The 14,042-nt window shown below is 30.3% G+C and overlaps 1 protein-coding gene across 6 annotated transcripts in view; it reads right to left on the reverse strand.

The window, feature by feature from the left end:
* Window positions 1–11,871, reverse strand: part of Usp12-46 (Ubiquitin-specific protease 12/46) — a 47,568-nt gene extending 35,697 nt beyond the window's left edge. For 2 of the 6 annotated variants that reach the window (XR_013029386.1, XM_076506427.1), the window contains exons 1-3: window positions 11,702–11,849; window positions 8,048–8,128; window positions 4,779–4,995 (exon numbers count right to left, since the gene is read on the reverse strand). Coding sequence is in view for 5 of the 6 variants with exons in the window: in XM_076506427.1 (XP_076362542.1) it covers window positions 4,779–4,995; window positions 8,048–8,128; window positions 11,702–11,716 (313 nt within the window). In the remaining variant the exon portion in view is untranslated. Of the gene's footprint in view, window positions 1–4,778; window positions 4,996–8,047; window positions 8,129–11,701 lie in introns of all 6 variants that reach the window. The other 4 variants (XM_076506426.1, XM_076506425.1, XM_076506424.1 and 1 more) reach the window with 2 other exon arrangements.
* Between the last annotated feature and the right edge of the window lie 2,171 nt (window positions 11,872–14,042).

Here is a 14,042-nt window from a genome sequence, read left to right on the forward strand (position 1 = left end):
CTGTCATACTCACTGAAAAATAAAGTTTCTTTAGCCTAAAATAGATATTTCTTATCATTAAACTCCTTTAATTTGCTTACTATTTCCAACTGTGCACTTTTATTTCATATCTATACAAAATTAAAATTATAATATTGGTATGGTATTTTTAATTGTTGTACATTTCATTACATATGTAATACAAGATTTAACTGAATAAAATATAAAACTTTTTACTTGATTCATGCAACTGAATTTCAAAAATGGTTTTAAGATTTCAAAAAATAGATGTATATTATCAAAACATCTAAAAGTACCCTTAATATATTATTATATGAAACTGTATAAAGTTGTTTCAAGGCACCTCAATAAAAAACACAGCAACTTAACATATCTTTTTCTCATAAGTACTGCTCTATTACTACTACTGCATGTGACAAGATCACAATACTTCAAAAAATTTTAATTACAGATCCTTCCAGACATTATTTCATGTTTTATGAAAATATTACTCTATATAAGATATGAAAACAGAGTAAGGAAGAACACTTTGCTATTTTTATTTTACATTGTGTAATAGAAAAAAAAGAAAGTTTTTTCTTCTTTTTTATATATTTCAACTGCAATCACTTTGTAGCTCTTGATGGAAATCTTGATAATTTTCATTACCTTTCACAAAAATTGGGAAACATACTAAACAACTGTAATAATATATTAAACAAAAATAGTAATAGCTTTACATAAAATTTATTCAAATTTCACTCTGCTTTTGTCCAAATCTTGTTATCTTAATTATTTAAACAATCAACTTTTTATGGTTCTGAGAACATCAAATTTATAGATATATTTTTTAATATTTAAAGAATATTGCAATAACATTTACTTGTATTGCAAAAAACTATGTATATAAATATGTACATTAGGTTTTGCAATTTTACTACAAAAAGTTATTTCATATATATTTAAGGTATTTTAACCTTTAAACTTATCACAAAAATTCATATTTCTTTGTATCATGCATCTGAATAAAGTTTCATCTAAAGCTATATTTGACAGCAAAAACACACATAGTTAAGATTTACAAATTCATAAAAATTACTGAGGAACAAAAAAAAATACTATAATGTTTACTCAGTTCTAGAAATATTATTGCAAAAGCTATATATAAAACAAAATTCTGGGTGTATGCCCATTACCTAACTACTACATTACTGAGCCAATCTCAAATAAGCTTTACAGAATAATAGTTTAAAACAAGGAGCATGTTTACATAGGTTAACAACTCCCTCCATCATGCAACATGGCGGTTATTAAGCATTTATTATCTTTGACTTAAGTTAACATTAACTACATTCACAAACAATGTCACATCCTTCAACACACACACACAAAAACAAACTTAAGTTTTCTATAACAATATGTGGAGGTTGGGTACACAAACATCTCTCTTAAATATCTGAGATTATGTGCTAGCACTCTCTATGGAGGAATGCAATGAAAAAAAAGACCACCATTATTCCAATAATACATAAACACGACTGAAAGGTTTACTGCAAAAGCCACAATAAGGTTGATATGAAGAGCTGTTTTTGAGTTATAACAACATCTACTTTGACCCACGACCTTTCAACTTTGGCTCTTAAAACACTTCTGCAACCAGTGACTGTCACTAAATTATAAATGACATTAAGACTGAGTGTCGAAAGCAGGTAACAGAAAGCACACCCAACACCACTAATTTGGCTATTACCTCTTTGTACGAAGTCACCCTGATCATTGCATAATGTGTACCATGTTTACAGTACATAAATATTGAGTTTTAAAACTTATACAAAACTTTTATGAGGTAACAATGAATACTTTAATGTGTTACATTATAAATAAATTGTGCAAAAATAGTTTTGTTATTGATCATAGTACACACTCCTACATTTTTTTAAGTTCATAACATTAACAAAGAATTGGTACCTCATCTTGTATTTTCATATTTTTAACATGTTCAAAAATTTTAAGTTAAAATTTTTTTAAAAGTTAAGTTTATTCTTAAATTTAGATTATTTATTTTTATTATCAATTAGTGCATGATTTTTAAGCAATACTGTACAGATTATTTTACCAATCTATTAACAATCTATCAGATTTATATACATAGGGGTAAATGATACATCTCACTCTGTCTACTTACAAATACTTTACATGAAAAAAATTTTCCAGCCAAATATCAAAATTACTAAACTTTTTGAAATATTAAAAATATATAAAGAAAATTGTATTATTATAATTTTTTGAGTGGGGGAGTAGGTGTGCAAATGCAGACATTATCTGACTGATTTCTTCTGGAAAGGTTACAATAGATTTTTCAACACAGTTATTCCCTTATGTAATTAATAAGAGAGTGTGAGACATGTAGTTTAATGCATCAAAGAAACTGATATCTTTAATATTGAATTATACCAACAAAATATACAGTTCCATTACTCCAAAATTCTTTACCACTTGTAAACAACACCTAGAAAATAAAGTTGTATAGGCTACTAACAAAAGTAACCCAAAAACACATTGAAGGGACATGTTTAATTAACCCTATCTGAACTATAGAGCACTTTTGAGGTATCAAGTGCAAAAATCTGCATATCACATTTCAAAACTTAAGTAAAAATAACAACTCTAGCTATGCTTCTATAATTCTGAACTCAAACATATTTTAAAATTGATATTTCATTATTTTTTACCATTTATTTTGAGTATATAACAATAAAAATAATAAAATATATTCAGTTGCATTTCTACACAGATCAGACGAATCCTGTCTATAAATAATGCACTTAATTTTTTGTATAGAATTTGTCTTCCCATCCCAAAACACAGATTTATACTTGCTAAGAAACTATCATTCCTTAAGAATATAATTACCCATGTTTTGTTTCTCATGAAATTTACAATCTCTTTCACCGATTTTGTTACTAAAGCTTTTATGATGTCACATCATCTGATATAAACAGCTACTAACTGGTAAAGCTCAATTTTGGAAAAAGCTACAATAATAGTTTAAACATCATTGGAAAGATCAAATTATAAACTACTGTAGAGTGAATAAAGCAATATGAAAAAAGTTTTTCAAAGGAAACTGATTAAATGTAGCTTCTGCAAAGAACAACCAAATCTATAAGAAGTTCAGAAGGCTTAACAACAAATCATAGACCTAGAAAGTTTTATGGTTTCTTTAGATGTTTGTTTCATTCCTGAAAATTTTAAATATTAGATTGTACTAATTTCAAAGTTACATAAATTGTCTTCTCTGACAAGACATCAGGTAAGGCTTATTAAATTTAGTGAGTATGAGAGGCAGCAACAAAGCATTCCAATGACTCAAATCCTTATTTATTTAATATTACTGTCTTTCTTGTTTATCATAAAAAGAAACTATTTCATCCAAGAATATTACTAGTAGAAATACATTACTTAGCTTAACCTAATGTCAATTTGAAAAGGTCAGATCCTATTTCAGTAACAAATATTTATCTTTTTAATTTTGTTTTCAGTGATTAATATATCTGAAAGTGAAGACAACTACAATGATTTATTTTGAATTTCATGCAATGCTATGCAAGGGCTATCTGTGCTAGCCATCCATAATTTAGCAGTGAAAGACGAGAGGGAAGGCAGTTAATCATCACCACCTGCTGCCAATTCTTGGGCTATTATTTTACCAATGAATAGTGGAATTGACCAACACATACAATGTCCCCACTGCTGAAAGGGTGAGAATGTAGGGTGAGACAGAGTGACACTCGTATTATGAGTCAAGTGCCCTTATCGCCTGGCCATGCTAGGAATTGCAATTGGCAAAATAAATTAAAATAAATGTGTTAATGTAAATCAACAAAAGCTGAAAATTACTTTTTCTTTTCAAAACATTTTTCCATAACAAAATCTTAGAAATTTTACAATATAAAATATAATATAAAAACTAAGTCAACTGAAATCAATTTTTAAAACCAAAGCCAGATACTAGTTTATTTCAAGTTTCATGCAACTTAATAAAATCTTCAGCTTTGGGAATAAAACACTATGGGATATCATGGTCATCCCTATAGTCCAGAAAGGATAACTGTCTACAAAAGTTCAAGCAACTTATTGTCATCCAACCAAAGATACATAAAGATTTATGACATTTTCTATACAAAGGGTTTCCAACATATCTGTGGTAGTTGCAGATTTCAGTTATAATGTTAAGTTGAACAACAAAAAAGTTGGTACACAAATTCCAAGGTTAACAAGTTGACACTACTATACCATTCGAACACACCATACTTATATGGAACTGGATACCAGTAAAGTATGGTTCCAATGAAGATAAAGGATCCAATCTCACAACCAAATCAACATACCAGTTCCTCTACAAGATGCAAGCTGAAGCAATAATTTATACAATATCAATTTCACACATTTCTCATGGAAATCTGTGCCTCTGGGTTGTTCACACATGCCAACAGAACTCACCTCTGGGCCTTCAGAAATTGTCATTCACACATTGTTGTTACAGGTTTCAAAAAAACTAGAAGATAAGAGTAATTGGTTTCAAGGTAAGTTGAATACCAAACAAAATTCAATGACAACAGGCATCATCCAGATCACCACAGACAGTAGTAGTAGAAAAAGCTATAAAACCTAGACATTCATCCTTGTATCATTGCCACAGATCATAAATACTACTCTTAACTCATTTCCTTAAATATAACATTTCAAAAATTACATAAAACAAAAATTATTCATGAAATAACAATTAATAATTTTACCATTTTCTTTTCTTAACCTGGCAATAAATTTCTTCGGAGCTATTGTTCCTGTCTTTTTCTTCTGAGTAGCTATGTTGTAAAAAAGATCTGCAAGGCAGGTGAGCAATGTTTCTTTGGTTCTTTTATTTTTTGCTTTATAGTCTAAAACCTTCTCCCTAAAAGGTTTACAGAAATACAGGGCTTGCAGCACAGAGTTGCAGTAACAAGTGTTACCAAACTGGAAAGGAAAAATATACAGTATTATGACTTAATGTCATATGAACTTTTAAAATAATCAACATTAATACATGCAGAGCACTTACACAAACATTTAAATCTTCATATTGCACTCAAAAATATCCAACTGGATTGTACACAGGTGTTATAAATTATAATTGTATCATTGATCTAAGATCAAGTTTTAGTTTTACACATTTTCTTCCAGTGACAAATAAGTGTGTGTGCACATACACACACAAAAAATACACTTATGTATGATGATATATTTAACTACTTTTCTCCTTACTTGTGTCTCTCATGATGTTAATTTTCTTAGTAACAGAAACCCCCACTTTAAAACAGAACTTATATGTTCTTTGAAAATTATCTGATAAGATCAGTAAAATACTGATCATCCAGGGGGCTGCAGGTGACCCCCTCAGAATGCCTTGAAAAATTTCACGTGTGCTCATCTACCCATATAATAAAAAACTGCCAAAGATTAGATCAACATCTCTAATAGTTTCTGATTTACAGCCCTGTAAAATTCAGTTAATTTTTTGTTAATTTTGGCAAATTCATTTTTGAGCAACTTTGACTGCTTAAAGCTGCAAGAGTAATGGTGGTAAAAGGCTGAAATTTGCTGAAGTAATCTCACAGAATTCAAAAATGGTCTCAAACCAAGTTTATCCCTCTTAGGGTTTGCATAGTGAGGTTGTAAAATCACCTGAAAACCCAAAATTATAAAAAACATTGATTTATTTAATAAGCCATCGCTCTAAGACTTAATATGATACAAAGCTGAATTTTGTTTTCAAATTTCCTGTAACATATCAGTTGATAAATTAGCAATTGTTGTAATTAAAAGTCTATTAGATATCCTGTAAAAAAATTTAGTTGCATGGAACTTATGATTTAGTTAAAAATGCCCTACTTCAGGCCACAGTTTCACCATGTCACCAGTTATTCAGCCTTTTCAGATTTTTACCATATATTTTTATATCTCTGAATATGATCTACAAAACAAAGCAGGTTGGTGTTCAACTTACTTTTTGAGTTATAAGTTTTTAAAGTATCCTCTGACCATACGTTGTTTACTTGAAAAAAAACTTCAATTCAGGTGTGTTACTGTGTGCAAATATATCCATACAATTGTCAAATAATTGATGAATCCCATTGAAATATTCTAATCAGCCTTTACCATATATCCTTACATCTCTGAACATGATCTTCAAAAAATCAAGGCTGTGAAAAATAATAAATTATCAAATTTTAAGTGTCTCTGATATGTACCATTGGGCAAAGGACCACATTCAGGGCATTCAGTCAAACAGGAATCAGTCCTGCAGAATTGTGTAAAGTTGATCTACTTGAGCACTTTATTCCCCATTCTACCAACAAATTGTATATGAGAAGGCTATCAGAGGATGATGTGTACACAGTTGTAACTATTGGTAGTAGCAGTGAAAGTGATGCTGCAGCAGCTCAAAAAGGGTCTAATGATAGCAACGACAATCATCAGCCAGGGAAATATGTAGCATGCATATACAATCGTGAATGGTATGTGGGAAACATAAAAGATAGATCAGATGAACATTCCGATGTGTTGATGTCATTTATGAAGACATCAAGAAATGAACTGTTCTCATGGTCTGCAAGGTCACATAAAGATGAAAGCTGAATTCCTTTCCAACATATTCTTTGTCTGTTAAGTGCACCTACCGTGCAAGGCAGTAGTGCTCACCACTATGTTCTAAGTCAAATTGATCTCAACATAACCAAACTCGAATTTCAGAAGTTTATTCAAGCTGTCTGAACAAAGCAATGTTTATTTGACGTTGTCAAGGCTAATTTATCATCAAAGCAGTTTTTGGAACATTTCATTGTCATGATTATTGCAGTTTGGTGTGACTATAATCTTTCTCAGTTATCCCCTGTTGTAGCACTATGCTTTTTGTGTCTGATTTACCTTTGTATTTATTATATTATGAACCTTAAACTCAGCCATATCTGCATAACTGTAATGCATACACAATATATTTGCATTGCCATGTGATCTAACTAATTATGCCAATAAATTTGTTCAGAAATGAATTAATTCTTTCTTGTTTCTTACAACTTCATTATTTAACATTGTGAAAGGCTGGTTAGAATATTTCAGTGAGATTCATAAAATTCTGACAGGTATTTTTCAAAATGTATGGATATATTTGCACACAGTAACACACCTGAATTGAAGTGTTTTTTTTTATAAATAAAAAATGTATGGTCTGAGGATACTTTAAAAAATTATAATGCAAAAAGTAGGATGAATACCATCCTGATTTTTTTTTTTTTTGTAGATCATATTCAGAGATGTAAGAATATATGGTAAAAATCTGAAAAGACTGAATAACTGGTGACATGGTCCAACTGTGGCCTGAAGTAGGGCTATTTTTAGCTAAATCATAAAAAGTTGCATGCAACTAAATGTTTTTACAGGAGATCTAACAGACTTTTAATTACAACAATTACTGATTTATCAACTGATATGTTATAGGAAATTAGAAAACAAAATTCAGCTTTGTATCATATTAAGTCATAGAGCTATGGCTTACTACATAAACCAATGTTTTTTATGATTTTGGGTTTTCAGGTGATCTTACTGCCTCACTATGCAAATCCCAAGAAAGATAAACTTGGTTTGAGACCATTTTTTAATTCTGTGAGATTCAGTCAGTATAGCAAATTTCAGCCTTCTACCACCATTACTATTGCAGCTTTAAGCAGCCAAATTTGTCCGAAAATGAATTTGTCAAAAATTAAAAAAAAAAGAACAAAATTTTACAGGGCTGTAAATCAGAAACTATTAGAGATATTGATCTAATCTTTGGCAGTTTTGCATTATATAGGTAGATGATTTTTTCAAGGCATTCTGTGGGGGTAACCTGCAGTTCCCTGGATGATTTGACATGGAATGACCCTGTAAGTATAGGTAAAAACACAGGGGAGATAATATCCTACAATGTGAATGTAAAAACAATAAATATAAGGATAAGCTTACATCTACAACACTGCCATAAAATACTCACATTTACAAGTCCAAAATAATGTTCATTGGATGGAAACTGATCTTGGCCTATTTCCTTCTCCAACTGAGAAGCATTTGCTCCCTTAAGGAAAGACAAAAAGAGAAATTATATGTGTGTATATATGTATAAATATATGTACACACACACACACACACACACATGGATTTTAAATATATTTGTCACACAGGGAGAGAAGTGACAAGGTGAGATGCAGTTTTAATACAAATAAAGACACCTGGCCGATTCTATCATTCATTTTAATATGAAATAAAATCCCTATACCTGTAACACTTATGAGAGGTGGAACTTTCTTCTTCAGGGGCAAACTGGAAATGGTGGTGTAATCGAACAAGGGATATATATATATATATATATAGTTTAGCAACATCATGATATATATATCATCATATATATATATATTTAAAACTATATTTAGGTGTTTTGAATAAAATAAAGGTGACACCTGGAGACTGATTGAAAAAGATATGTTATACTAATCACTTTATAAACGTGTTCATAACAGTTGTTGAAGTTAGTAAGTGTTACTGCATTTAGGACAATAATTTAAAAAGAACTAAATGATCAGCAAAGTTTAGCTACTGGTTAATATTAAATGTATGTTTATGCTTATAATTAAAAGGTTTCTTATATTAAAGATGTAATGGCTAAAAATAAGCTATTTACTTCTATAAATTTGTAAATTACTGCTTTTTTATATTTATGTTCCACTACTAGATGACTCCCAACCTAAGACAATACTCTCCTGTTGAAGTCCAGAATCTATCAACTATATCATGAAATGTCTTAGACAGCAATATATCTACCACCATTGTAAAATTTACAAATTGACAATAAAAAATGATTATGAATTTGAAAGAGATTCACAACTATAAATCAGCAATACCTTAATAAGTCTTAAAATTTCACTTTATTACTACTATAATATCATTACATTAATAACTTAATATTTATTTGAAATTCTTGCTAGAATTAAATCTTGGTAAGCAGTTGCAAAATAATAGTTTTTCTTTACCTATCCTGATACCTGTGACTTGTAATAAAATACTAAACATAAACCTTTGCATTCTAAAATGTAACAAATAAAAGTTCATTTTGGTGGTATCTGTACAAATTAATTAACAAAAGATCACTGTGCAAATAAACTAATGAGTGGTATTTATCTTAAATAAAAAAAACAAGAAACAACTAGCCCTTTATTATATCAGAGCAAAATGTATGCAGTCATGAAAAGATACTAAACCACAAAAGAAAATCATAGTTGATGGTTAGCTTAATAACACAATAAACATTCAGGGTTCCAAAGAAACTTGTTGACACTAGTATCAGAACAAAAATATTTAAGCAATTAGAAATACCACATTCAAATGCAAAAGAGCCATAGAAAATATTCTTAACTAAAACAGTGGAAAAAAATTTAATTTCTCCAATGTCTAGCAATCTGTATACAGATTTGCACATCTGAGCTGCTGACTCATCACCAACTACACATGTATACATGCAACTAAGTAGCAAGCTGCCAGTTTATAACAAACAAATTATGTTGCAATTTGCATCATTTATTACAAAACTAATTTCCATTATACAGGATTTTGAAACAAATACTTAAATTTAAAATAAAATGATGTATAAAATCAAATGTTATTTATTACCAAAATCTATTTGCAACTTGTCGACTAACATTTTATTGTAATTCTACTTGATGTAATAATCAAATAAGATGGATTTATCAGGTTATTTTGTGATAAATATGAATAGCTAAAACACAATGTGTAGGTACAATTTACACATATTCCAACAAGTCCTGCTTATGCTGATGGGTGAAAATCCTTTCAACAGGCAAGTCTGTTTCAATTTCCTGTGGCCAGCAGAAAATGTAGCTTAAAACTGACTATTCAGAAATCTTGGGAGCAGTGGTAATGCTAATAGGTACAGACTGAGGTGTGGCAGCATTATATGTAAAGATGCTAATGAAGTTGGTTCCCAATATCATAAACTTACAAACATAACCAGACATGGAACCCTTTACTCTTTCAAGTGTGGTCCTGCACACACCTAAAAAGTAAAAATTAAAACCCATCCTTCATTTCACAGGACATCCTGAATTTCTATTTTTAACCTAACAAAGTGCTGTTCTCCACTCCTACTGGTGGCAACTTGTTCCTTAAGTTAATAACCCTGTTACAAAAATAAAAGTGTTAAAAAGAGCCTAAGATGTCTTGTACAAATCTAAACTTTTGTCCTCTCATTCTAATGTCTTTATAATTCAGTAACAATAACTTAAAGGCCTTTACCTTTTAAAATAAACAAGTTTGCCTCTGCCTTTTTTTCTATAGATAAAATACGAGTCATAACATTCCCATAATTCACCAGCTTTTAATATATGGATACCAAAAACTGCACACACATATACTATTCCATATGAGGCTCAACTGTTGATTTATATAAACAAATAACTACTATTTTACTTTGAATAACATGATCAAGTTCAAAGACCATTAAAGTAGCTCGATGTAAAAAGAAATTACTGTAAACTAAACAAAAGTTGTGTAATAAAAAACAGAAAAGTGCAGACTATAAATGAGTAAACTGATCTTAAATTATTTAATAGTAATAATAAAAACAAACTCTTGACTTGCATGTTCAAATTAAATAGTAAAGCTGAAATAAGATTGGAATACTTAAATGCAATTATTAAAGTTGAGAATAATTATAGGTTATAGAATTCTATGAACTTCAGAGTGAAAGTAAAGAATAACATGTCATAATAAATCAACAACACTGCATCTGCTATACCCAATCTCAACAAGGCCCTTTGCTCATGACTACTTATGTTCATGTCTGTATTGGCCAGATTTTATGTTGCCTTTCATAGCTTAATATCATACCAGTAAATGCTCTGCTTGCTTATTTCAATGTAATATAGCTAAACCACTGCAACACAGGAAACAAATTTTTCCTGTACTTTTTAATATAATTAATTTATTCACCATTTACTGAATTGTTTAATGTATAAATTTTACTTGTAAAGTGTTATAGCAATATACTACTGGTCAGGCAAGGCAACCTTCAAGTTTTAGTTAAGTTGTAACTACACTCTTAAATATGCCAAGTCAACATCATACAATACCTTCTTCTCTAGCAGAATCTATTTTGATATGATTTCATGCATTTAGCAAACTAATGTTTTTGGTGCCTTTCACTGATGTCAAATCTTGAATGATCATTTTAAAATATTATAGTAACTCTTTAAATTAATTAACAGTAGTTTGGATCACCTGCAACAGAAAATAGAACCATTAAATAAGGCAGGTCAGAATAGTCTAACTAGTAATAGTATTAGTAGAACCGTGCCATAACTCTTAGTCTTATTCGGTGAATAATACACGAGAAGTTTTTTTTATAACATCATATCTTACATTTTGTTGTTATCACAAAATGCGAATGTTATATGTCAAACATATAATTCTTGCCTCAGACTTGACGTACTTAGTTTACTACTTCGATTTAGGGTTATTTACGCTAAACCTATCACTAGTGTCATAGCCTACCGATCTAACTAAAATTAAAAACATGTAACTTACAATAACATACATAATTTATTTAAAGTAAATATTTCAAAGAAAAATTACTAACATATGTACAAACCATTTTTCTGAGGAGCTTGTACTCGATTTGTTGACTAATCTCCAAGAAACTTCAACAAATCGTCACATTATGAAACTTTGGTGTACCAAATTTAATGTGCACTTCCAACCTTACGGGTTTCAACGATACAAGCGCAAAATCAGAATCCTTGATACGTACAAAAATAAAAATATCATGTGTGTGTGTGTGTGTGTGTGTGTGTATATATATTGATATTTACAATCGAATTTATTTTATTACAAGGCGGTGCTGAAAAATATGTTAATAATTAAGAAAGCTACCATTTTTAAGAATGAGTTTAGAAAAAAACAAAAAAACATGCTGATTATTGCTCCTGTAATTTTATGGTATTGTATTTTTATGATTATAGCAATTTTCGAGTTAATTCGTCATGAACTTTTATCAAAATATTAAAATAGACTAATATTTGTGAACTTCTGGAAAAATCAATAAATGAAATTAAAATCTATTATTGATAGAATAATGTGTTTTATTTTAATCAGTGAAATAAATCGAGATTTCTTAGTTCAAAAACAATATTTTTAAATTTTTTTCTCTAAGTATATATATATTATTAAATTGTGCCAACAATCAATATCTTCTGAGCAGGATGAGATCTGCCCGTCCACCGTTGGGACAGCGGTAAGTCTAAGGATTTACAAATTTAAACTCAATGGGTTGATTACTCCTCGTGAATACAGCAGATAACCCAGTTTGGCTTTGCTGTAACAAAAACACACACAATCAGTTTTTTACAATAAACTATGATTATAAGGATGTAGCTATGATTACGTTTTACATCCTATCACCACAATAATGTAATTGAAATGGGAATCACCTGTATTAATTATCAAAAGGCTGTTCAGTTTTATCATCTTAAAGATTGTTATAACTTATATTTTATACTCGTACATGAAGAGAGTGAATTAAACTTAAAAGAGGGGGTGGACCAACAAAAGATAGCTTGTTTGTTTATTTGTTTTGAATTTCGTGCAAAGCTACACGAAGGACGTCTGCAATATCCGTCCCTAATTTAGCAGTATAAGGCTAGAGGAAAGGCAGCTAGTCATCACAACCAATCATCAATTCTCAGGCTACTTTTTTACAAACGAATAGCGGGATTGACCGTAACTATATAACGCCTTTACAGCTGAAAAGGTAAGGATAATTGGTAAGATGGCTCGGGCCAAATGCCTTGTTCTGGCTCGGTTCGCATGTATTTAATTTGTCAGAGCCAACCACAAGCCGAGAAGTGTTTACAAAGACTGTTTATTTTCTAGTGCTGGGAATCAAACCCCAGATTTTATTATTATAAGTCAATGAACTTACTGCTAATCCACTCAGGAACGTAGAATAAATTTATTTGGACAGTTTTACGGCTGATTGATATACTAACTGAATACACGTAACAATTAACACGGATGCAAATCTCGTATGGAGTTTGCAACAAAGCAAATGCAGACATATAGCAGAATGTTTTGCGGCGAGATGAGGCAAAAAATGAATATTTTGTCTAAATTCAAAGTGTTACATCTAGCAAAAGCCCAGCAACATCCCAACTGCCAAGCGTGGTGGTGGCAGCATTATGTTATGGGGGTGCTTCTCATCAGTAGAGACTGGGAACCTTGTTAAAATTGAGGAGAAGATGAAAGGTGAAAAGAACAGGCAAATTCTGAAGGAAAACCTGCTTGTGTCAGCCAGTAATCTAAAATTGGGTCGAAAATTTACGTTTTAGAAGGACAATGACTCAAAGTCGCACTGAAACGGTTTCAAAAGAAGAAAGTAAATGTTCTGGAGTGGCCCAGTAAAAAGTTTTGACTTGAAGATAGCAGTCCTTCAACAATCCCCAAAGAAACTATCAGACTTTGAGCAAGTTTACCAGGAAAAATGAACAGAAATGGCACCATCCTTTACACATAACACTGTTAAGTTTGATCAACAGAATTCACTAAAAATTGTTTACATTATTTGTACTTCATTAAAATGTGACATTATTAGCTGGGTGAATACTTTCTGCAAGGCACTGTACATGAAACTGAAATGTATTTATATACTCATTATCTGTTCAAAAGTCAGAAATTTAAAGTCTATTTTAGAGGATGACTTAGTTTATGACATCTACATGTATTACTCTAATATTTAGAGTAATTTCTTGATGAACATATTTTCTGGTCTGATCTTTAAGATTCTTATTCATTATAATCTATTCAGATTCATGAAAATTATCCGGTCTCACACGAAGAAACCAAAATTATCAAAATTAAAATTTTCAATTACAACTCTCAAACTACAATCTTTAAAACCTGGTGTTATTAAATTATCTGAGGCA

Source organism: Tachypleus tridentatus, chromosome 6 (assembly GCF_004210375.1).
Source record: "Tachypleus tridentatus isolate NWPU-2018 chromosome 6, ASM421037v1, whole genome shotgun sequence".
NCBI classification, from domain to species: domain Eukaryota; kingdom Metazoa; phylum Arthropoda; class Merostomata; order Xiphosura; family Limulidae; genus Tachypleus; species Tachypleus tridentatus.